The sequence below is a fragment of the Littorina saxatilis genome, linkage group LG5 (assembly GCF_037325665.1).
Source record: "Littorina saxatilis isolate snail1 linkage group LG5, US_GU_Lsax_2.0, whole genome shotgun sequence".
In the NCBI taxonomy this organism is placed as follows: Eukaryota; Metazoa; Mollusca; class Gastropoda; order Littorinimorpha; family Littorinidae; genus Littorina; species Littorina saxatilis.
This window is the reverse complement of record NC_090249.1, coordinates 29,980,813-30,006,704: the sequence shown is the minus strand read 5'-3', so window position 1 is coordinate 30,006,704 and position 25,892 is coordinate 29,980,813. Positions and strand designations below refer to the sequence as shown.

The following is a 25,892-nucleotide window of genomic DNA, read 5'->3' as shown; positions in this document are numbered from 1 at the left end:
GGTAAGGACAGAGAACACACACAGCAATTTAGTTTCTTCGAGACTAAATTATAGGAGTGTGTGCTTTTGACAGCCGATCTGATGAATGCATGTCAGTTTCGGGGTTGAGGGCAAACTTTACAGGAGTATGTGTCTTGTAATGAGTCCCGAGAGTACCGGGTGTAACTTTCGTGTGAGACGTTAACATGACCGAGAGAGCTCTACAAGATATGTCGTCAGTTTGACACAACTGGTGTGTCTAGTTTAGCTTTGTGAGACCAAAACACGGCAGCATACCGTATAACCTGATAGATAGGGTCGTCGTTAGATTAACAAAACTTCTGTGCCTTGTTTGGCCTTGTAAGATTTGAACCTAAACCAGTTGTTGTGTGAGACTAAAACACGGTAGGATAACGTAACACTTGAAGGTTCGTCGTTAGTTTGACAGAATGTATGTCTTATTGAGAAATGTAACGAACCTATACCCAGTGTTCTTTCTGTGAGGCAAATACACGTTAGGATACCGAAACACGTGTAATATTTGCTTCGCCGTTGAGTTTGACAGAAATCGTGTGACTTGTTTAGTCTCATGACCAACCAAATGCACCTAGGTATTGCTGCGTGAAGCCAAACCAATGATACCGTAACACTTGAAAAGTTCGTCGTTAGTTTGACAGAACTTCTGTGGTTAGACTTGTAGCAAAACGTTTCGTGGTCGACGGTGCTGTGTAACACACGAACAAACATATGACAGATTCGTCGTTATTTCGATGAAACGTCTGTCTAGGCAAGCCATGTATAACTTACCAACCCGGCAGAGCTGCGCCAGTAGATGCATAATATAAAATACCATTGGTTAAAGATTCCCAATTAGTTTGTCAGAAGTTATGTGCCTTGGATAACGAATCAATTAAGTGTTGTGAAGTTAAACGAGAACAAGCCAAAGAATCGAACGGTTAATTCAATGGAACTTCTTCTGTGCTTCAGTGACTATTCTGGCAACGAACTTTATCAAGTGCTTGTGAACGCTTGCGAACTCTTCGTTCGTGCAAGGGAACTTGTGCTCAGTGGTTCCAGATATGCAAACAAATGTGCATAGTGCTGGTGAACGCTCGAAAGATTTGTCGTTGTTTCGGCAAAACTTGTTGAAATAACTGTTTTGTCTAGTCCTGCAGTGAACCTACCCATTGTTGTAAAAGATCCGTCGTTAGTCCCACAAAACTTCTGTGTCTTGGTAGTCTTGTAAACGAATATACACAGTGCTGACAAACGCTCAAAAGATTCGTCGAACTTGTTTTGAAAACTCGATGGAACTTCTCTCTTGCCTAGCCTTGTTTTAAATACGAACAAGTTAAAAGTGTCTCGATAGCTAAGAGAACTTCTGTCCGAACTGACCTTAGCACACTCAGTGCCGTTACAGCTGAGCAACAAAACCAGGCTATGTACGTTTCCAGGTATCTGCCGGTCATAGCCGCAGGAATGACTTTGTTAACCTCAAATTATTAGTGTAAAGTGCCAGGAATAAACAACCCTTAAGTGCATATTGGTGCCGGTTGAGGATAATGTGCGAAACTGAGTGAGAAGAACTAGCGTACGGAAGTACGGTAGTAGGGACAGTATTGTATATACCCGTCTTCTGCTGATAGTGAAGCACAGATCACAAACATGTGTTTAATTATGTTCAGTTGTCAGGTTGCCGTGAAAAAATCACCTTATCAGCAAAGTACTAGGCCACTGCCCGCAGCTATGGATAATATACAAAGAAAGAAAAGGAGGGGGAAAAACACGAAATTATAACAGAACTCTGATAAAAGGTTGTGTATTCGTGGCCATTTCAGTGAAAACCTAAAATGTTGAAGATTCAAGGTGCCTCTGCAAAACCATTAGACTAAAGAAAAAAAACACTACTAAATTGTGTGGAATTTAAATATGTTTTAATAATAAAATAAAAAACACCCCTACAAAAAGGACCCAGCTAGTCTGTGATACCGTACGAAGCCGCGTATAGTGTGCAAATGGGAAACATAACTTAAATTATGGCAACGAGTTTTCTTCTGTGCAGATGAAACACCTTTGACGGTCTACCGTGAAGTGAAAAACAAGCCGTTTTTCATGAAGAACCAGCAATTGTAGTGATCAGGTGGCTGTTGCGGCAAAGTTAACAGACAAATTCGCAACAAAAATAAATAAAAACGGAGTGAAGACCTTTTGCAACCGTGAACAAAACTAAAACCTAGCTTGGGTTCTTTGGTGTAACGTATAATGGACGAAATCATCTATTAAAGCATGACACGCACGATGACACAAATAAGGGTGCTCGTCGTGTTCTATGGATGTGCTATTTTCGCACTCCTTTTTCAAGGTAAGTGTTGCGTGAACTATTATAATATCAGGGCGTGGGAATGTTAGAGTGTAACCTTTTTGTAAGCTATTGTTTGGGTCGGGTGATTCAGTTTCAGTCAGCCTGTATGTGGGAACGGGGGAGGCTGATTTAGTTAAGCTTATTTTGTTAATTACTTTTTTTTTAATTTGATCAAGCAAAACGGAAACAAAAGTATTGAAAATGTTATTGGGTTATGTATAGTTATAGCTTCATTGAGGCTGTTGTTGATATTGTAAATCAATTTTGCCTGCAGATATCTCGTTGTTGCTTTTGCTGATGCATTTGTTTCGAATATTTAGCCCATTGCTACCATTATTTTAGCCGTTGTATTCATTTTCGGTTGACTGTATATTTGGAAGCCCTTCTCTTTATCTCAGTAGAAATTAGTTGATAACGACAACCCTTGTACACACAAGAACAACAACAATTCAAAAGAGTATAATAACGCCGGGGGGGGGGGGGGGGGGCGTTAAAGTCCTCCGAGCCCTTACGAATGTGTGAACTCTTACAGTGACTTAACTAATGCATGTAACAGCATAGGAATCAGTACCTAAGTTCTTGCGAAAAGTTTCCTTTCTTTGATGGCGGATCATCACATCTCAGACTAAATTGTAAAAGTTAAACAATTCATCAAGCTTGCGACAAGACAGATGGAGATTGGCGCTACTGCAGCTGCCATTGTTACTATTTGTGCTTTTTCTGTGTGTAAGTGCTGTTACTTTTCATCAGAAGGGAATTGAGATGGAAGAGTCTAAGTATTGGAGACAGTTTTGTTTGAGAAAGAGAACGGACATAAGTAAACGGATCTTACATAAGTTTGTATATATTCTATGTTTACCATTTTATGTAAATTCGTTTACCAATATATTTTTGTGTGCACTCATTTGTGCAGGAACCGCCCCTTTTCAAGAGAAAACAGCTCACGCCTGTCATAGCCTCAGCGACTGTGGCCACGCCCAGCTCACATGCAACGCTGATCAGCGATTGGCCATTTTGCGTGTCAGTCACGGCCATCATCTCAACCTTTCCAACTTCGACCAATGTCCTTCGAGCGTGGAAAACTGCTCGGCAGTTGCAGACGTTTGCTGCAGACCGCCTATCGAGACTTCGCTGAGATGTTTGGAAGACTACCCTTTGGAATCAGAAGTATTAATGGAAGCTCACCAAAACTGTTCAGCCTCACTTTCGCGTTCTAGCGATTACGTGACCTGTGATTTGGAGTTACCTCCCTCCCCTCAACAGGCTAAGGGGCGGTGTTCCAATGTGACTATTCAAGAAAACATCATTGTGTTTCAAAACTTGTCCAGCTACTCTACTGTAGACTATGCTTGTGTTAATGGTGAGTATGATTTTTGCATAAACGTATAGCTTACACGGGGTTATGTTTTTTCTCTTTTTTATATGAAAGAAGGTGGGATGGAGTTGGAGTGGCAAAAGGAAGAAAAAAAGAAAGGTAAATAGATATGGAACCTAGACTAAAAGACATATTTAAAAGCTGAAAGAAAAAAAGAGTTCTGCGAAAGAAAGAAAGAAAGAAAGGAAGAAAGAAAGAAAAAAAGAACGAACGCAAGGAAGTACGAAATAGAGAAGGAAAGAAAGAAAAAAAGAAACAAATAAACTAACAAACAAACAAAAATAGAGAAAGAAAACGAAAAAGAAAGAAAGAAAGAGAGTATACTTCATGTTCATCTGATATTAAAATGTGCAGACATAACTGCTGCGCACACAGGTCATTTGTGCATGTGCGCCGGTGTGACGCCGTCACCTTGGCCCTGCCGTCATATTACCCCCTCGATTTATGCTTGAGACTGAAATGTTGTTTCCTGGTAAAAGTAATGAAGTGAAATTATTTAAGGACGAAAAGCATGTCAGTTTCTTGCATGTGAAGAAAATTGATGGTGAAATGTAATAGATTTCACCCCAAAAATCGATTTCTTCGAAAACGTGTACCGAGTGGTTACGTCCCTTGAATGAGAAGGGAAACATTTTAGGATGAATCAAATTTCTAAGTTAAATACAAAAAAATGGTTGCACAAATTTGGCCCCATGAATGTAAGGTATCCAAGGTCGCTCATCAGTACTATCGAAGGGTGTTTTTTTGTTCAGTGTGGAGTTTATACAAGATCAACGAGGCCGAGAATCGTAATATGACGGCGGGGCCAAGGTGACGGCGTCACGCCAGCGTGATGTCACAGTGTAACTTTGAGTGCTTTGTGTTTTATTCCTACAGAACGATTTCTCGCCAGTCAAAATCGTAAACATAACGTCGACATTGTTACGTGAACTCCAAAACATACAACTTTTATTTTTCTCGCAATTTTCTGCCTTTTTACATTTAGTCAAGTTTTGACTAAATGTTTTAACATAGAGGAGGAATCGAGACGAGGGTCGTGGTGTGTGTGTGTGTGTGTGTGTGTGTGTGTGTGTCTGTGTGTGTGTGTCTGTGTGTGTGTGTGTGTCTGTGTGTGTGTGTGTGTGTGTGTAGAGCGATTCAGACTAAACTACTGAATCGATCTTTATGAAATTTGACATGAGAGTTCCTGGGTATGATATCCCCGGACTGTTTTTTTTATTTTTTCGATAAATGTCTTTGATGACGTCATATCCGGCTTTTTGTAAAAGCTGAGGCGGCACTGTCACACCCTCATTTTTCTATCAAATTGATTGAAATTTTGGCAAAGCAATCTTCGACGAAGGCCGGACTTTGGTATTGCATTTCAGCTTGGTGGCTTACAAAATAATTAATGAATTTGGTCATTAAAAATCGGAAACTTTTCATTAAAAATGTTTGTTTTTTAAACGATCCAAAAACAATTTCATCTTATTCTTCGTCATTTTCTGATTCCAAAAACATATACATATGTTATATTTGGATTACACACAAGCTCTGAAAATTAAAAATATGAAAATTATGATTAAAATTAATTGTCCGAAATCGATTTAGAAACAATTTCATCTATTTCGTGTCGGTCCCTGATTCCAAAAACATATAGATATGATATGTTTGGATTAAAAACAAACTCAGTACCCTAAAAAGAATAGAGATACAGAAAAGCGTGTTATCCTACTCAGCGCGACCATTACCGCACTATTCTGGCTTGTCGATTTCACTGCCTTTGCCACGAGCGGTAGACTGACGAAACTACGTTTAAACAAGTCGCGTAAGGCGAAAATACAATATTTAGTCAAGTAGCTGTCGAACTTACAGAATGAAACTGAACGCAATGCCATTAATTTTTTCAGCAAGACCGTATACTCGTAGCATCGTCAGTCCACCGCTCATGGCAAAGGCAGTGAAATTGACAAGAAGAGCGGGGTAGTAGTTGCGCTAAGAAGGATAGCACGCGTTTCTGTACCTCTCTTTGTTTTAACTTTCTGAGCGTGTTTTTAATCCAAACATATCATATCTATATGTTTTTGGAATCAGGAACCGACAAGGAATAAGATGAAAGTGTTTTTAAATTGATTTGGACAATTTAATTTTGATAATAATTTTTATATATTTAATTTTCAGAGCTTGTTTTTAATCCGAATATAACATATTTATATGTTTTTGGAATCAGCAAATGATGGAGAATAAGATAAACGTAAATTTGGATCGTTTTATAAATTTTTATTTTTTTTTACAATTTTCAGATTTTTAATGACCAAAGTCATTAATTAATTTTTAAGCCACCAAGCTGAAATGCAATACCGAAGTCCGGGCTTAGTCGAAGATTACTTGACGAAAATTTCAACCAATTTGGTTGAAAAATGAGGGCGTGACAGTGCCGCCTCAACTTTCACGAAAAGCCGGATATGACGTCATCAAAGACATTTATCCAAAAAATGAAAAAAACGTTCGGGGATTTCATACCCAGGAACTCTCATGTCAAATTTCATAAAGATCGGTCCAGTAGTTTAGTCTGAATCGCTCTACACACACACACAGACAGACAGACAGACAGACACACGCACATACACCACGACCCTCGTTTCGATTCCCCCTCGATGTTAAAATATTTAGTCAAAACTTGACTAAATATAAAAAGCAGTGCGTTCAGTTTCATTCTGTGAGTTCGACAGCTTGACTAAATGTTGTTATTTTGCCTTACGCGACTTGTTTTTTCTTCTGAAGAATCTGATGTCGTACAACTGTGCACAGCATCGAAGAAATCAGGGAACCTTCTGTACACACTATGGGATTCCGGACAAGCTTTGCCAGACGCTAGTGACGCCAACATGACGACATGTCAATGCAGCGTCACATCTGCCTCTGCGTCACAAGTTTTCATCAGAGCCCTTGACGTCAGAATACCCCAAACTGATGTCAGCCAAGGTTGTTCTTACGTAACTGTTACAGACAGTGGAAGGACCTGGCTAAATACGAGTTGTTTGACTGACACGTCTATCTACTTTCATACTTCGTCACAAACCACGAGAGTAACGACACCCATTGACGTCATCATGTCCTTGAACACAAAACATCTGCCAGACATTGTTTGGCTTGGATTTACCAGTAGTAAGTGAATACATTGTCATTCTTTCCAGTTCTACTTTGATTTTTTTTTAATCATATCTCAAACGTTAATGGGTTTTCCATAGCATGTCATGTTATTCTGGACACCACGAACATGTACTTGCAGATTAGAGCTGTTTACTCATTTGTTGAGTAAAGAAAGGCCTTTACCGTTTATATGATAACGAGAGGGGTTTTGTTCACAAAAAAGCTTTCAATTGAATTGTTTTTAGCATGAAAAGAGTGTTTGGGCAAACGGATAATGTAAGTCTCCGTTTCAGGCTGAAGTAAAAGCACAGTTTGAATTGTCAACAAGGAAGCCCAAATTTCGTCTCGCGGTGATCTCCCTTCAAGTCCTTGAACCTACACTGCAGTGGTCTCTCAGTTGTAAGACTCGATCCCAACCCTCCTTCCCTCCCTCACAAAGAACAGAATGATAAAAAGAGGTCCGACAATGGAGGTCAATTTAATATTTTTGTGAAAAAGAAAATGTGAAGAAACTATAGGTCTTAAAAATGTGGATGCTGAACAGTAGAGGGTCTTACACTGGAAGTTGTATTGTAAGTGTGCAGTATTTTTCTTTCTGATTTTGTGTCAGGTCTTCGAGAAAATGAACTGACTTTGACATGCTACGAAGCCGGAGCGATCATACGTGAGTCAGTTGTACGCAGAGTGCGTGCTTAGGGCTTAGTTCGTGTGTGTGCAAGTCTGTATACCTGTGTGTGTGTGTGTAGGGGGGGGACAACGAGAGAGAGAGAGAGAGAGAGAGAGAGAGAGAGAGAGAGAGAGTGTGTATGAGTGGGGAGGAGGAAAGTGAGAGAGTGTGCGTGTAAGTGTGACTGTCAGTGTGTGTGTGTGTATATATGTGTGTGTGTGTATATATATATATATATATGTGTGTGTGTGTGTGTATGTGTGTGTCAGTGTGTGTGTGTCAGAGAGAGAGAGAGAGAGAGAGAGAGGGGCCGGGGGGGGGGGGGTGTGTGTGAGGAAGAGAGATATAGTTTGTCTATGGGTGTGCGTGCATACAAGCGTGAGTGTGTGTATTTGTGGAATGGCAACAAATTGTAAATGGGCTTCTTCTGTCATTTTCTTGTCTGATGTCATAATGATTTTGTTCGCAGGGCCGCTGGAGAAACCTAGTACCCAGCCTTCAAATGCTGATGGAAATGGCGGTGAGCTATTATCCTGCGCACACGCACATGTATACCGCTGCGGTACGCAGACATATCACACACATACACACACAAATTACTCACACACAAAATCACTCTCCCACACGTACACTGACACACCAACACAATTGCCGCACACACACTGACACACACAAATGCTTGTTTGTTTTCGATTTGATGTTAAAATTAGCTGGCTGGTGAAGTTCTTTGGCTATGTTTGTCGCCTCAACTTAACTCCACTCAGTTATTTTCTTTTCTTTCTCCATATCACGTTCTAACTGATTTTACTCTTGTCATTGTGTGCTTCATATATGTCTCAGATTCCAGTTTTCCAGTGGCGGCCACAGTGGGCGCGTCAGTGGCAGTGATTGTCATTCTCGTCATTGGAGGATTCGTCTGTTTTCATTTTTTTAACAAAAGGTCAGAACAAAAGAAAGAATGGATGAGATTTTTATTCAGATTATTCCCCTTGATGCGCTCGGGTCATCGATGAGTTTTCTCCCTTCAGATATTTGTCTTTCCGCTTGCAATACCCGAATATAATCATGGCTTCCTGTCATAATCTAGAAAATGCTGAGAGGTACACAAACTAAAAATGTTTTTTAAACTGAACTCGAAACAAATACATTTCAACTAAACTGTGATTTAATTGTCTAGCACTGACCTTTATTGAGTCACTTGAGAAAAAGTGACTCTATGTAATTGGTCAGTGTTAGTCTGTCCGGCCGGCCGGCCGTCCGTAGACACCACCTTAACGTTGGACTTTTATCGGAAACTATCAAAGCGATCGGGCTCATATTTTGTTTAGTCGTGACCTCCAATGACCTCTACACTTTAACGATGGTTTCGTTGACCTTTGACCTTTTTCAAGGTCACAGGTCAGCGTCAAAGGAAAAATTAGACATTTTATATCTTTGACAAAGTTCATCGGATGTGATTGAAACTTTGTAGGATTATTCTTTACATCAAAGTATTTACATCTGTAGCCTTTTACGAACGTTATCAGAAAAACAAGGGAGATAACTAGCCTTTTCTGTTCGGCAACACACAACTTAACGTTGGACTTTTCTCGGAAACTATCAAAGCGATCGGGCTCATATTTTGTTTAGTCGTGACCTCCAATGACCTCTACACTTTAACGATGGTTTCGTTGACCTTTGACCTTTTTCAAGGTCACAGGTCAGCGTCAAAGGAAAAATAAGAAGAGCAAACGCTCGATCGAGTCAGAAAAACAAGGGAGATAACTAGCCTTTTCTGTTCGGCAACACACAACTTAACGTTGGGCTTTTCTCGGAAACTATAAAAGTGACCGGGCTCAAATTTTATGTGAACGTGACTCATTGTGTTGTGAATAGCAATTTCTTCCTGTCCATCTGATGCCTCATATAATATTCAGAACTGCGAAAGTGACTCGATCGAGCGTTTGCTCTTCTTGTTTCCCCTTTTTATAGCATTCAGTCATAGATCTGCACTATCAGCTCCACTGAGGGGCGGGGATGTAGCTCAGTCGGTAGCGCGCTGGATTTGTATCCAGTTGGCCGCTGTCAGCGTGAGTTCGTCCCTACGTTCGGCGAGAGATTTATTTCTCAGAGTCAACGTGTGCAGACTCTCCTCGGTGTCCGAACACCCCCGTGTGTACACGCAAGCACAAGACCAAGTGCGCACGAAAAAGATCCTGTAATCCATGTCAGAGTTCGGTGGGTTATAGAAACACAAAAATACCCAGCATGCTTCAAAAACACGAGTGTACGTGGGAGTTTCAGCCCACGCACGAAGAAGAAGCTCCACTGAGCAGTTGTACCCGTAATTATTTGCGTATGTGTGTGTGTTGTTATGTTTTGTTTGCTTGCCTATTGTCATTATTGTGTCTACTCTTTTTGGTTTTTTAATACACTACCCTCACTATTTTGTTATTTCACAGAAAAAGCTCCTCGGGAGTCACAAAGCCAAAAGGTCAAAGCTGGTGGGAAAGAACGCGTGAGCAGGATCGTATCGCAGAGCTCTCCCAGCTAGGCCTGGCTTCCAAAGTGATCATAGACTCCGGTCGACACATGCAGTACGGCAAACACCCCACCTACAGGAGACACTACCCTACAGGCGACAACAACCCACCCATCTATTTCGTTCCAGGGAGTGCTTTTGGGCGTGATCCCGCTGCAGCGGAAGCCGAGACCAACATAGACTTTGACCAGCTCAGCCAGCAAAGGACAATGCCAGTTTATCAGCACAGTGAAAATGGGAGTGTGAGAGGTAGGCCTCTGGAACCGAGGGTGATGTTTAGTCCTTCTACAGGGCCAGATCAAGTCGTGATCCTTTCTGGAGAACAGCCTCCCCCCTTGAGGAGGTATAATATTCCGCCACTCACCATCAGAGAAATCGAATGAGAACTTTCTGTAGGCAGTTCAGTTACAGACAGAGATTTTTAAGTTACAGACAAAATTAATGTGCAGGGAACAGCAACTAGACATAAAGCATGCCTGGTGTCGTGGTGATTTTACAAACTTTGTGGGGAAAGACAGATCTGATTTTTGGAGGTCTTGAAAAGGGGGTTCCACTCTACTCTGCATGACCTCAGACCTGCCAAGCTTCAAGTGTAGCATTTTTTTGTTTTTTTGTTGTATTTTCAGCGTAGCAATGGTGTTCAAGTGTAGCGTTTTCTAAAATGTATTCCCACATCCGCAACTGTGCCATCTTGCACAAGAATAGACATTTTTCATAGTTTCATTAGAATGCAGGAACATAAAATGTTCATTAGAGAGTATCTGCAGTGCCACTGTTTAGTCTAGACAATGTTTTTTTTTAACTATCTTTGGGTGACCGCTACATGCAGTGGGAAGCAGAAATGAGTACCAGGACTCACAGTAAAGAGGAAACTGTTGCATGCCTGTGATTATTTGTTTAAGCGTAGCAATCTTTAGTTTGGCGTAGCAGTGTAGCAATTGCACTTAAAACGTAGCATGCTACGCTAAAAGCGTAGCAGTTGGCCGTTCTGTGACCTGCTATAACACTTTGATACTTGTAATATATCATGTCCTTTAAAAGTTTAAACATTCTACAGAGAAATGTAGCGCTGAACAATGCATGCTCATCTCATTCTCAGTTCTGTCTCTAAACGCTTGCCAAAGTCTGAACAGAGAATTGCAAACATACTGAATCGAAGCAACAAAAAGTTTGCCTAATGGGTATGCTTGAAAGATGTCAAATATGAGACATTCCTCTTCCTCAATGATTTATCTAATAGTGGTTACTTCTAATAATTACTGTCAGTCCAATACACTTTAAAAAATGCTGAACAGAAAAATGTGAATATTTTACTTTTGAGGCTTTATGTATCAGGTTTGCAATACAAGTACAGGGTGACCCACAAAAATGCTAATATAAATAACCATGGAGAGAGAGAGAAAGAGCGCATGTGTGTGTGCATGTGCATGTTTGTGGTTGGGAGCAGGTTGTGCAGTTTTTTTCTGTTCTTCTGATGCATTGAAAATATGTAAATTAAAAGCCACAATACTTTACTAGCGCATTTTGCATGTTGAATTAAACGTCCAAGTCTTACATCACCATTGTGTGCACTTTCATTCATTATATTTGTTCAGCAAATCAATTGCAAACATTGACAAACTTAAAAATGTTCTTGCACCCTTTAGACTAAAAGTCCACAGGCTATCTTTTCCACAATCTGGCTTGAAGCGTTTAATTTAGCAGAACAAGAAGCAATCTGACTTTAAGATGACACCGAATGAACTGTATCAATGTGCACAAATCTGATTTGTTTGTTTGTTTGCTTAACGCCCAGCCGACCACGAAGGGCCATATCAGGGCGGTGCTGCTTTGACATATAACGTGCGCCACACACAAGACGAAGTCGCAGCACAGGCTTCATGTCTCACCCAGTCACATTATTCTGACACCGGACCAACCAGTCCTAGCACTAACCCCATAATGCCAGACGCCAGGCGGAGCAGCCACTAGATTGCCAATTTTAAAGTCTTAGGTATGACCCCTTCGAACCCACGACCTCCCGATCACGGGGCAGACGCCTTACCACTAGGCCAACCGTGCCGGTCACAAATCTGATGCATCACTTTTTCTCGTGATAAGTTGTAAAAAAAAAAAAAATTTAAAAAAAAAGTAATTCTCCTTATGTTCTTTTCAGTCTCTGATCAATCAATCATTAACCTGACGTAAAAACAACAGACGAAACATCAAACAGACAGAAAAATAAAAGGATTAACGAGAGTATATCCCTCCTCTCAAATATACTTTCATTATCAATCAGGAACTGACAGAAAACAAGAAAGAATATGTGTACTATGTTTCTTTTATTTTCGTTTCTGATATTGTTTGTCTGGGGGGAGATAGGGATTATGTTAAGGGTGTGCTGTACTCAACACACACACATGCAGGCACCCCCCCACACACACACACACACACACACATGCAGGCACACACACACACACACACACACACACACACACACACACACACACACACACACAGTTCCTTAACAAAATTACACTCAGCATGTAACATTGTTCAAATTTCATGGTCACATTCCAGTTTTAAAGTGCATTTCCTTTTGCAGTTGATTTTTGTTTTAGGAACAGAATGCTCATTACTGTCACACACACACACACAAACACACACTTCTTTTCCCTACCCAACAGAAACAACCCAAAAGCTTCATGGCCACATAGTGGTATCACAGTGCCATGAAAAAGTCGCCCAATATTTCACAATTTCCTCTTCTTGTCAATATTCACGTACAAGCTACAAACAGAAAAAATATATCAGTTGGGAATCTGCAAGGAAATGACTTTCTCCTGAGCTTCTCTGACTTGGACGATCTTGGTTTGACGATGCATTTCTGACTGGAAGGCAACCTTGTTGGCCTTCTTCTCAGCTCGCCTCTCCTGCAAACGGTAAAGAGCTAGCTGTGAGTAACTCCATGTCATGAATAATTTTAAAAAAAGGCAAACAAAACTTAATTTTGATTACATTTTTTCACACTTCTAGTTCTAGCTCAACTTTTTATTGCTAAAATGAACAAGAGAAAAATGGAATATGAAAACGAATAAAAAATAACAAATTCAGATGTGATAAAACAGCGCACATACAGAGTTTTCAACAATCAACTCAGACAACTTTCTAATGTATGAAAAGAAACTAGCTACCTTCCCACTTGCCTAAATAAAGAATATCCACACCAGTACAGACTCACCAAAAAACTATAAAACAACTCGAATACAGTGACAGACTTTTCTGTCAGCTGAACAAAAACAAATACCGGTAATCAAACCAAACACTACTCTTCTGTGTTGTTTGACAGTGTTTTTTCATTCCCTCTCACACTCCCTTCTTGAAGACAATACACTGACAATTCTGTCTGCCAGCCACAAAGACAAACAGTCCAAACCCATAGACACTTACTCTTCTGTGTTGTTTGATAGCGTTTTTCCTTTCCTTCTTCTCCTCAGTGGTTTCCCCGCTCGGTCTGTACGTTGTGGGTGCGTCAGCAAGTTTTTCTGTCCTTATCTGCTGCTCAATTTCTTTGAGCGTTAGACCTCGCCCTGAATCTGACACCATTTCTGAAGGGTCTGTATCTGACACTGATGTCTTATTTTTCCTCTTCTTCTTGTCTGCATCCGGCTGAAATGTCAAGCATTTGCTTGATGAGAAATTTGACTTTGGACTGTGTGTTATAGTAGCATCACATTGCAACAGATGCTCTGCATTATAATATGTAAATTCTAGCTTAGAAAAAATAAATAAACAAGTCACGTAAGGCAAAAATACAACATTTAGTCAAGCTGTCAAACTCACAGAATGAAACTGAACGCACTGCAATTTTTCAGCAAGACAGTATACTCGTAGCATCGTCAGTCCACCGCTCGTGGCAAAGGCAGTGAAATTGACAAGAAGAGCGGGGTAGTAGTTGCGCTGAGAAGGATAGCACGCTTTTCTGTACCTCTCTTTGTTTTAACTTTCTGAGCGTGTTTTTAATCCAAACATATCATATCTATATGTTTTTGGAATCAGGAACCGACAAGGAATAAGATGAAAGTGTTTTTAAATTGATTTCGAAAATTTAATTTTGATCATAATTTTTATATTTTTAATTTTCAGAGCTTGTTTTTAATCCAAATATAACATATTTATATGTTTTTGGAATCAGAAAATGATGAAGAATAAGATGAACGTAAATTTGGATCGTTTTATAATTTTTTTTATTTTTTTTTTACAATTTTCAGATTTTTAATGACCAAAGTCATTAATTAATTTTTAAGCCACCAAGCTGAAATGCAATACCGAAGTCCGGCCTTCGTCAAAGATTGCTTGGCCAAAATTTCAATCAATTTGATTGAAAAATGAGGGTGTGACAGTGCCACCTCAACTTTTACAAAAAGCCGGATATGACGTCATCAAAGACATTTATCGAAAAAATGAAAAAAGTTTCCGGGGATATCATTCCCAGGAACTCTCATGTAAAATTTCATAAAGATCGGTCCAGTAGTTTAGTCTGAATCGCTCTACACACACACACGCACAGACAGACAGACAGACAGACAGACAGACAGACAGACACACACACACACACACATACACCACGACCCTCGTCTCGATTCCCCCTCTATGTTAAAACATTTAGTCAAAACTTGACTAAATGTAAAAAGAAGTGTAAACAACTTTTAAGACAGAAAAATAAGCCAGTTCATGGTTTAATAATTTGTATAATGTGGTGTGCAGTAATTGCTGATACATCACTACTATCAGAGTTTCCACAACAAATTTAAAAACAATTAAAATTAAGCCCAGTATGTTGAAGGACAAAAAGTAAATATCCTTGTTGATGGAATGTATCTGTTAACCCTTACACTGGTGGAATTCTGTAACACATGTTACATAGCCACTGGTGAATTAACAGAAAGAAAAATAAAGAAAAACGGTCATATAGGTTTTCGTATCCATGGGAGGTAATCGGAACCGACCAAACAGACTGAGCGCCAGTAGCGCGACATATGTCGTGACAACCAGGTGACAGTATACGTAAAGTAGCGCGACATATGTCGCGACAGCCAGCCTAAGGGTTAACATGGATGAGGTAATGTTTACTGCCATAAAAACGATAAACACCATAGACTGCTGAGGAATGATACTTACTGAGGGCCAATTCACTGTTTTGGGAATATTTCTTGTGGTGGACAGCGTACCTGTACACATATAAGGAAGTATCTTTTACCAACTTTGAATGCAAGTTAATGCATTTAGACACAGATCAAAAGACATTGGCATGCCAGTGAGCACACTCATCCATACATAGAGAGAAAACTTAAACACAATTTGAACACAAAAAGATATTTAGATGTAATTTGAAGTACATGTCCTTGATTGCGGACACACATGCATGCATCAGGCAGCAGAGTTCAAATTATTCAGTCTCAGGGTCAATTAAAGATTGCCGGACAACAACTTTAACTTCTGCACATCTCCTACCCATCCCTCTTCTTTTATTCATCTTCTTTCCCTCCTTCCTTCCTTTTACTGTCTTTCTTTATAATCATTATGCAACGTTTATTACATTATTAATAGATTTGGTTTATTGAGACAAATTATTCAGCCGTTACCGCCTTATGTTGTACTGTCATGCAGGAACACCACTATAAGCTTCTAGCTTGTTGCTGTTTCTGTGAACTTTGTATACATGTCATGATTGTAACCTTTGTTAAAATAAACTTATGTTTAAAACAATTAAAGATTCTAAGAGCACACCATGCTGTGTGACACCAAACCTTATCATTAACTGTGCAGAACACCACAGAAAGCTATCACTTTAATGTGTACCCCCATCCTAATAAAAATAAACCCAACATCAGATATACTTTTGACAGGTTTTCAGTCGATAACCTTGAGGAAGTTACCCAAAACATCATACATGCAATACAGAGACATTTGTGGTTCCTCATAAGTCTGTCCTTTCAAGACATGTACCACTGTACTAGACAACAATAAAACAATAAAGTGGAACCCCCCCTTTTTAAGATCTCCAAAAATCTCAGAAAACCAGGTCTTAAAAAGAAGGGAGTCTTAAAATGGAGGGAGTCTTAAAATGGAGGGAGTCTTAAAATGGTAAAATGGAGGGAGTCTTAAAATGGTAAAATGGAGGGAGTCTTAAAATGGTAAAATGGAGGGAGTCTTAAAATGGAGGGAGTCTTAAAATGGAGGCAAATTTATAGAGGCTATGAACAGAACATCCAAAAGATCAAGGTCTTAAAAAGGAGGGAGTCTTAAAATGGAGGCAAATTTATAGAGGCTATGAACAGAACATCCAAAAGATCAAGGTCTTAAAAGGGAGCCCTGGAGTCTTAAAATGGAGGCAAATTTATAGAGGCTATGAACAGAACATCCAAAGGATCAAGGTCTTAAGAAGGAGGGAGTCTTAAAATGGAGGCAAATTTATAGAGGCTATGAACAGAACATCCAAAAGATCAAGGTCTTAAAAAGGAGGGAGTCTTAAAATGGAGGCAAATTTATAGAGGCTATGAACAGAACATCCAAAAGATCAAGGTCTTAAAAAGGAGGGAGTCTTAAAATGGAGGCAAATTTATAGAGGCTATGAACAGAACATCCAAAAGATCAAGGTCTTAAAAAGGAGGGAGTCTTAAAATGGAGGCAAATTTATAGAGGCTATGAACAGAACATCCAAAAGATCAAGGTCTTAAAAAGGAGGGAGTCTTAAATTGGGGGTTCCACTGTATTGGAAACAAAAAAAAAGAAACAAAAATAATGCAAAAAACTCACTGAGTATGGACACACAATCCCACTGTGGCTTTTTAGGCATCATCGCCAATTGGTGTCTTCTCTCCCTCTCCTCGTCTTCTTCATCATCGCCTTCTTGTCTCACCGCTATGTACCTCCACGACTCTGGAAGGTCTGGGCGAACTCTGTCAGGTGAGTCTACGACCTCTTTTAATGTCCTGTGAAAAAAAGCAAACAGGTTGACATTGTCACATACTGAGTAACACAGTTGTCACACAAATTGTGCGTTAAGGAACCTGCAGCAGTGATTATTCTAATTCTTAAAAAAATAAAAAATAAAATAAATAGAACTATTATGTGCAGAGTAGTCTGTAAAAGCCTAGGTCAACTCATATTCTGTTGTTTTTTGTTTTTTTGTTGCTTTTTCTTGTTTCCCTGTTGTATCAAGGTTTTTATTTTTAAGAAAATCAGGGTTTTTTTCTTAAATAGATGGAGCAGTCTGTATTCTTGCAGTAGAAAACCAGTGTGAGTTTGTTTCACCTTGTCTCTCATATTCATAACCTAATAAACAAAGCTTTAGTAAAATCTGAACCCCCTGCGGGTTAGGGGGAGTCCCATATTGGTTGGGACTAGAAAGAATTTACCCGATGCTACCCAGCATGTCGTAAGAGGCGACTAACGGTTCTGTTTCTTCTCTTCTTTTGTCTTATTTCTGCCTTACCAGTCCTTTCACCTATATTTCCTTCCAAGAAAACTCTCCCTACTATTCCCTGCAGTTTTCCAATTCTTTTCTTGTTGTCTTATTTCTACCTGACTGGATCCATCACCTTTATTTCACTTACCAAAAGTCTTCTTTTCCACATCCTTATTTCTCTGCACCCCGCATGTCGTATGAGGCGACTAACGGATTCTGTTTCTCCTTTAACCCTTGTTAAGTGGTTCTTGTATAGAATATAGTCAATGTTTGTAAAGATTTTAGTCAAGCAGTATGTAAGAAATGTTTAGTCCTTTGTACTGGAAACTTGCATTCTCCCAGTAAGGTCATATATTGTACTACGTTGCAAGCCCCTGGAGCAATTTTTTGATTAGTGCTTTTGTGAACAAGAAACACTTAACAAGTGGCTCTATCCCATCTCCCCCCTTTCCCCTATCCCATCTCCCCCTTTCCCTCGTCGCGATATAACCTTCGTGGTTGAAAACGACGTTAAACACTAAATAAAGAAAAGTAAAGTAAAATCTGATCACTCACGTGACAAACTCTGCATCCTGCAGTTCCTTCACAGTCTGCTTAAAGAGGTCACTCTCAAATGTCACCCTCCCGTTTAGCTCCTCGAAGTCTAGTGCACCGATCTGATCCTCTGTGTATTCTCTCTGCATCACCTACAAGCAATAATAACATCCAATCAAAGACAAAATAAATAAATGAATGATTAAATAAATATATCTGTACATAAATATAATAGAAAATAATACATACAACACAATAATTATAAACAATACACAAACAAAGGACAACGAAGAATGTGTGTGCTTATTTAGTGCAGTCAAAATGTATTTTACACACCTGCCAGTAAAAATAAATTCAATGAACATCAGTTATTGTATAAAAACATGCAAAAATGAATAATTACACACATTTGCATGAATGTACACATATGCACACAAGTACATGCCTACACAAGCACAAACACACACCTCAACAAAATCAAACAACCAAGCAACACAACAACAACTTACTACTTCTGTATGTCGATCCAGCAGCTGCAGTTTCTTGTTCCTGGGGACGGTAGCACTGGAAAACTCACTGCAGGTCGTTCTCTGATCATCTTTGTCATCCTCATCATCAGTCCAGTCACCATCATCATCGCTGCAGTCCATTGCATTTGAATCGGCATCAGAGTTTTCATCAGCTTCTTCATCCTCTTCTTTTTTCTTGTCTGTTTTCTGTTGCTCAACTTTCATCCTAAAAACAACATAACAGCATTAATAAGTCATGTTTCCATGCAGTTTTTGCCTATAAATGTGATTGTATGAGCTCTCAGGCACACATGATGAAGCGAAGATCCAGATTCTTATGTCAGTTAGGAAAAAAAAGCATGTGCCAACTGCCATACATACCCAAAGCCAAAGTTGATCTTGCTAATGCTATGCAGTTAACGCACATAGAAATAAATTACAAGCTGCCCTTTTGTAAGCAATGTAATTTTCACACACATTCTTCCTCTCTTCCTCTCTCTTGCACGCTCACACATACCACACACAGAGTATCTATCTATTTCACACGCACACAGCCTCTCTCTCCCTCTTGCATTAAGTATGTTGATTATTTGCTAATTCTATTAATGCCTTTAAAATGTGTTTCCCTACTTTGACCTAGGGCTAGATGCCAAAAAGTAAGAAAAAAATGCTTATTCCTTTACCCTTGAAAATACAAATTTATCCTCTCTCTCTCTCTCTCACTCTCTCTTTCATAGTCTTACAGATTGTGGAAATTCTGTGCCAGGCCTTCCTCATCCTCAACAGGCTCAGCGTCATCATTTGGATTGGCCAAGTCCATGAAGTCATCTTCCAGTTCATTATCTGGGTCTTCAAAGTTAAAGTCATCCTCAAGTGCCGCCAGCACCTCTGGGTCAAAGTCTGGGTCAAGTTCTGAAAGAAATACCGCTCAAGTTAGCAGTGACTGTGTTAGCCTGAAGAGTCTATTATTTTACCGGTAAAGATCAGAAACTATTCAAAAAAGAATGCAGCATCTGGTCTTGTAAGCCAACTGGTATTTCGTTTGACAGTCTTTTCTCAACTAATGTAAAGTAATCAATGTGTTTAGACTTTATTTGACTGGTTTGTGTATCTGTATCCCTTTCTGTGAGAGCCAGGATTCTTACTTGTAAAGGATTGCATGAAAGTTTGGAAAAGGGTAAGTGCGATCACTGACATAGTAGAGCATGTTATGTGAAATTCAATCTGAGCAACATTCAGAGATAAAAATAAAATAGACACATGCACACACATCCACACCAAAACAGAGGCATTTCATTTTCACAGAAGTTTGCATGCGCCTATCTGTGTGTTTACATGCATTCGTGTTCAACTGACCTGGTTGTGTGGAGACTATTTTCATGCCAGTGTTGCTTGCTGCAGCTGCCCCCTGAAGTTTTGAATTCAATACCAGCATATCCTCAGGCTCCATAGCCTCCTCTTTGTAAACCCGCGACACTTCACTTACGTTGCCAGACTTGGGATCCAGAACAATCAACTGTGAAAGAAAAATATCAAACAATAGTCAATGCACCCAAGGTAAGGTTTAAAACTCAAATTTGATCAAGTGTGTTCACCATTCTGTCTCCACCATATTTTTACTTCTTTAAATCCGCCAGAAACTCATCCACCCCCCAAGCGGTGAGATCAATAGTATCCCTTTAACATTTAATAGTAAATCCAAATCAAATAAAGTCAAATCAAAACACTTTCATTATCCTTCAGTTTAACACTATTGTGACTGGCTTTGCCTCTCCCTTATCTTCCTGCCAGCCTAAACCTGCCGCCATCAATCTTTACTGAAGCCAGTAGTTGTAAACAAACCTGTCTAGCAGTAGCAGACCTAAATGAAGCTCAATCATCACTAAATTTGCCATACTTAATTAACAAAAGATGGTGAGTATAACCATGATATTTATAACTTTATTGTGCATAACACAACAACACAGAGCACAGACAAACAAGAAGAGCAAACGCTCGATCGAGTCACTTTCGCAGTTCTGAATATTATATGAGGCATCAGATGGACAGGAAGAAATTGCTATTCACAACACAATGCATACCTGAAGCATACCTGTGACCTTGAAAAAGGTCAAAGGTCACCAAAGCAGACGTCAAAGTGTAGAGGTCACTGGGAGTCACGTTCACATAAAATTTGAGCCCGGTCACTTTTATAGTTTCCGAGAAAAGCCCAACGTTAAGTTGTGTGTTGCCGAACAGAAAAGGCTAGTTATCTCCCTTGTTTTTCTGATAACGTTCGTAAAAGGCTACAGATGTAAATACTTTGATGTAAAGAATAATCCTACAAAGTTTCAATCACATCCGATGAACTTTGTCAAAGATATAAAATGTCTAATTTTTCCTTTGACGCTGACCTGTGACCTTGAAAAAGGTCAAAGGTCAACGAAACCATCGTTAAAGTGTAGAGGTCATTGGAGGTCACGACTAAACAAAATATGAGCCCGATCGCTTTGATAGTTTCCGAGAAAAGTCCAACGTTAAGGTGGTGTCTACGGACGGCCGGCCGGCCGGCCAGACGGCCGGCCGGCCGGACAGACTAACACTGACCGATTACATAGAGTCACTTTTTCTCAAGTGACTCAAAAATGCAAATACTCAGAGCATCCCGAAACACAAACTGTCAATCATAACAAAACACAAGAGTAAGTGAAACTGACCTAATGATGTCCAGGTAACCAACACAGTTCTTACACCACTTTCTTGGTCACTATCGCTGCTATTGTGACTTTATTCTGGCGAAAAACAATCCTCGTCCGAAGGATCGTCAAGTTCTAGCATACGGAAAATCTCCTCTCTCCTCAAAGGTTGCTTTCGTTGCATTTTTTTTTATCTCGAAAATTGCGCAAAACCACTTCGAATTCTAATCAGACTTAGGTAAACGGAAGTACTAAGCATGGGAAGTAACTCTTAATATCCGTAAATTCGAAGTAAACACAAGTTTTCTACCATAGACCATTATAGGTGCTAAACGACTGCAGGCGTGGCCCAGCATTGCGCGATGCTCGGCTGAAACGACTGTATACGCGGCGTGGCAGTGTGCGATGCTCGGCTGAAACGACTGTATACGCGGCCCATCACAGATGTGTTAATTATCCTTCTTAAAGCAAATTGATTTTGTCTGGTAGGAATTAGGTTAGGCACAATAAGGTTGGAAACTGCTTGTTTCACACCCCCCCCCCCCCCCCCCCAATTCAAAACACTTCAATCTGATTGACAGGCACAGCTAAGGGCAAGCATTACAAGGTTTTAAATTGCAAATCCCCCCCCCCCCCCCCCCTACCCCCCAGAAGGTTTCTACTTACCTGTTTCATTTCAGACTGCTGGATGTCGACGACGTCCTTCATGTGTTGCAGGTAGTTGTAGTCATCCTCAAAGTAGATGCCGTATTTTTGCTGTTCTTCTCGATTCTTTTCCTGACAGGTCATTTAGGAAAGAAGAATTGAATAAAATAAAATCTTCATAAAAATTAATGATCTGTTATTTGGTTTCTTACCATTCAAACTTATACAAAGAACATTTTATAAGTGTCACACTTTTTTTTTAAATTCAGTCAAAATACCCACAAAATTAAACAAAAATGTAACGGAAGAGTTAAAAAATTTGCACCTGGACTCCACATGAGTACAGATCATGAAAGTGAAGTGACATATGGCCAAATAAAGTTTGTAACACCCATTTAAACAGTAGCACTAGCAGTTTAAACTTCAACTTCCAGTACAATTTTATGTCCAACGAGTACCCCCTCTTAGTTTTGCAGTTTCCACTTGCCCAGAGAAACAGAGTACGTTTTTCATACTCTGATATATACAGCTTAATTGATCTATTCCACGAAACAATCAAGAAATCCAGCAGCAAAGTTTTGCATCTGAGCCATTTACTTCAAATTTCAGTACCAGACACACTTAGTCTGGTTTGTACATAAATTATCATAAAACAACAGGGACAGTCAGAATGAGTATACCCAGTGTGTCTGCATCTGTATCAGTTACTCTCAAAAATCTCTTCACTTCTCAGTTCTCAGTTCTCCAGAGTAATGTAAATACCCCCCCCCCCCCCCCCCCCCTAATTAAAAAGAACAAAAAGAAAACTGAAAAGAGAGAAACAAAAGAGAAGAATACATAGACTGATAGGGAGTATGTAACTTAGAGCACACAACATTGTTACTGTTAGGCTGGAATTACCTTGGATGACAACCCTGGGTCTTCTAAAAGTTCCTTGGCTTCTCCATCATCCTCAGGCATTAGCAGGGATGGATCCAGTTCAGTGGTACCAAGAGTGAATTTTTCTATCACTGCATTCCTAAGGTTCCCTTTGAAGTGTTTTTTCCTCCTTCCAGGCTGAAAGTGAAAGAATAAATTAATTGTTTATTGAGAGAAAAGTGGGTTTTTACTACTATTACCGTTTAACCATGATTATGAGCTGGCTTTTTCATATCATATGTATACATATATACTGAGAGTGTGTGATATAGTTAGTAACATTTGTAATAATTATTAACCTTCAGATGAACTAAGACCAGTCTAAATATGATATTTGTATAATACACAAGTGAATGAAATACTACAAGTTCCCATCCCTGTTCATTGGCTCTATCGACGCCCGTTTTTAACCGCTTGCTTCCCTTTATATAATAAACCGTCCATAGATCGTCGTTCTCCCGAACTAACTCCTTAGTATGTCATCGAGAATAGAGGATTTCGGGTATTTTTCATGCAAATTGACGTCAGCGCTTTTGGGCGATTGGTCAATGCATTTCATATCAATAATGTCGGTCACGCTTGAAATTATCGCTACTTCATATTGCTTTCCAAACTTATACGAAGTGACCGGGAGCGTCGGGTCAGTTATGAACTGAATTAGCCCCGAACAGTGAGATATAGAGAACAGAACACAAACACGAACGGAGAGACTCGGAAACTCGAGTCAGTCGTCGCCACGCTCGAGAACTCAAGTGTAATATTTGAAGTTAAAATCTCCCTCGCCTACAGTGCGGCAGATTAGCTCAGTTGGTAACACGCTCGATCATGCGCTAGGCCTTACTTTTGTGATCCCGGGTTCGATTCGCTTCGACAGCAATTTTATTTTTATTTTTTTCTGAACTCGTAATTCTTGTATTTTATTCATTTGTTTCATTCCAAACGTATTTGATTAAGAAATAATCGAAATAATAAAAAATGTTGCATAATTGTATATATATATTGAGTACTTCCAGCGGGACAGTATCCCCAGCGGCCGCGGCCGAAGTTACCCATTCATTTAAAAAAATGTTTAGTAACATCGGCTTGGGTGAAAATTGATTGCCTTGCAGGCAACACCGCAACTACATGTAATGATGATATCAAGAAATCGTACAAAACACACTTTATACGAACGGGGAAAACGACGAGTCAACAAATGCTCGATTCGAAAACTGACCCGTGCACGTGGCAGTTATGTTGGCAATTCAAGTCTTAGTTTTCACGCCTATAGGATAAGCGGTCTTGTAGCGGGGCTGGTAAGACGTTTGCCTCCAATGCCGGCGGTCTCGGGTTCGAGTCCCCAAATACTTTTGTAAAACATGATTTTTTAAACTTTTTTTTCTTTCTTATCTGAACTCTAAATTCTTGTATTTTATTCTTTTAGATTTATCCCACAGGTTTTGAGTCGTGTATTGAAAATCGAATATAGTGCGCGAGTGCCTTTGAACAGCTTTCCCATAATCCCGTATTCTATTTTAAGTACGGGATATCCCCAAGGAATGGTCAAAGGGCATATGTATTACCGCGTGTCGACTGCTGGTAATAGTAGATAAATACTTCTAGATAATGGGCTTCTGTATAATACTAATAGTATTATAGTAACCATGCAATTCACTTTCGTTGCATAACTTGCAACAGAAGTGGGTGTGTCTGTGAGTGCAATGAGAGAGAGTGTGTGAGAGTGTGTGTGTGCGTTTACACTTACTGTTCTGTCCATACTGTATTCAGAAAAAATAGTACATTTCACTATAAATTATAATCAACTTTATAATAACCATCGCACTTTCAGTCATGCTTTCTGTTACTGTGTTAGTGTTATGATAAAGCGCATCACAATCATCGTAATCAAAAACATCTAAAAAGATAGAACAAGTTTCTTTAGGTTTGTCTTGCAACATTACCATTTTTAAGGAGCAGCTGTAGAGTTAGACCTTCGAACGGACTGACGGAAATATGATTAAAGTTTAGTTTAAACACGTGTTTCTGTTTTACTGCTTGCAAACCCTGACCTCAATGACCGGAAATTGAGCCTGGTTATCGGTCTTGAAAAATAGTCTACTTACCAGAACACACACATACACACACACACGTCGGTTGCGAAGCTCGGCTCGGTCCCAGTCCAAACTCCACCCTCTTCATCATTCTGAAATAAAAGTGTCTTTTTCTAATGTTCAGGGTTTATTTGCTGCTGGGTATAAAAACTTCTCTGTTTGGGTATTTTTTTGTTGTTTTTTTAAGCCCGTGTGTGTGTGTGTTTACAAGGGTGTGTGCACAGGCACTCGTCACGAGGTGGGCGTGACCATATGGCTGTCACTTGTGATGGACGGGGGGTCTTTTCTTATGGTTTATACGACTCCCCAACTGTGGATGAGGCTGGACTCGTTCCGGTGCCATGCCTGGTGTATGCTGACGACATTGTTATTCTCTCAACTACAAAGAAAGGATTACAGGACAAACTCAACAGCCTCCGGCATGAATACTGCAATAAATGGGGATTACAAGTAGTTAATCGCGAAAAAACAAAGGTGATAGTATGGTTTTCTCCAAGCACGAACCCATACTCCCCCTCTCAAGTTCTTCAAAATTGGCGATGCCATAATCAATACTACAGACAACGATAAATATCTTGGCATCATCTATATATATATACGACTAGTGTCTGTCTGTCTGTCTGTCTGTCTGTCTGTCTGTTCGCGATGCACGGCCAAAGTTCTCGGTGGATCTTTTTCAAATTTGGACACCGTATTCAGCTACACCCCGGACACAACCTCATCGATGAGATATTTCAACACGTGCTCTCAGCGCGCAGCGCTGTGCGCGCTGAACCGATTTGTTGTTGTTGTTGTTGTTGTCGGGATCCACTACCAGTAACTCTTCCTTATCTTCTCCAGTGTTTTCAGCCGCGATTATCTCCCTTCCTCCGTGTGGCGTCAATCCATATTCCCGTTACTACGTTACTATTTTTAGAAGGTCACTGCACGTTACTATTTTTAGAAGGTCTCCAGTGTTTTGCACGTTTATCTCCTTTCCTTCGTGCGCCGGCGAAGCCGGCGTACAGGCCCGGCAAAGCCGGGTCCCAGGCGCAG

The 25,892-nt window shown here is 39.9% G+C and overlaps 2 protein-coding genes across 7 annotated transcripts; one reads left to right on the top strand and one right to left on the bottom strand.

Annotated features, from left to right (window-relative positions):
• LOC138966824 (uncharacterized) lies at positions 1-10,897 on the top strand. 6 transcript variants are annotated; one of them, XM_070339175.1, is made up of 8 exons: positions 1-125; positions 2,042-2,341; positions 3,255-3,701; positions 6,480-6,863; positions 7,459-7,512; positions 7,985-8,035; positions 8,356-8,455; positions 9,957-10,897. In XM_070339175.1, exons 2-8 carry the CDS (start codon positions 2,266-2,268, stop codon positions 10,417-10,419), a joined length of 1,575 nt encoding a protein of 524 aa, XP_070195276.1. In that variant the 5' UTR covers positions 1-125; positions 2,042-2,265; the 3' UTR covers positions 10,420-10,897. The 6 variants fall into 6 exon arrangements, with proteins under 6 accessions (XP_070195276.1, XP_070195274.1, XP_070195273.1 ...); XM_070339173.1 differs by having other exon boundaries at positions 3-232; XM_070339172.1 differs by having other exon boundaries at positions 3-384.
• A 51-nt stretch (positions 10,898-10,948) lies between these two features.
• On the bottom strand, positions 10,949-24,859 carry LOC138966826 (protein LTV1 homolog). Its single transcript, XM_070339177.1, has 11 exons — positions 24,708-24,859; positions 22,750-22,905; positions 21,871-21,981; positions 19,886-20,045; positions 19,273-19,441; positions 18,530-18,755; positions 18,042-18,172; positions 16,835-17,010; positions 15,197-15,246; positions 13,466-13,684; positions 10,949-12,948 (listed from the first exon to the last, which is right to left on the bottom strand). The coding sequence occupies exons 1-11, from the start codon at positions 24,708-24,710 to the stop codon at positions 12,826-12,828; spliced, it is 1,524 nt and encodes a 507-aa protein (XP_070195278.1). The 5' UTR covers positions 24,711-24,859; the 3' UTR covers positions 10,949-12,825.
• Positions 24,860-25,892: the final 1,033 nt, after the last annotated feature.

What these genes read in the sequence shown, in the direction of transcription:
- LOC138966824 (XM_070339175.1), top strand. Translation starts at nt 2,266, where the DNA reads ATGACACGCACGATGACACAAATAAGGGTGCTCGTCGTGTTCTATGGA. An exon ending in TTTCGCACTCCTTTTTCAAG is followed by an intron (nt 2,342 to 3,254) that starts GTAAGTGTTGCG and finishes TCATTTGTGCAG; the next exon opens with GAACCGCCCCTTTTCAAGAG. An exon ending in TTGGCTTGGATTTACCAGTA is followed by an intron (nt 6,864 to 7,458) that starts GTAAGTGAATAC and finishes ATTTTGTGTCAG; the next exon opens with GTCTTCGAGAAAATGAACTG.
- LOC138966826 (XM_070339177.1), bottom strand. An exon ending in AATAGTCTCCACACAACCAG is followed by an intron (nt 19,442 to 19,885) that starts GTCAGTTGAACA and finishes TATTTCTTTCAG; the next exon opens with AACTTGACCCAGACTTTGAC. An exon ending in GCACAGAATTTCCACAATCT is followed by an intron (nt 18,756 to 19,272) that starts GTAAGACTATGA and finishes TGTTGTTTTTAG; the next exon opens with GATGAAAGTTGAGCAACAGA.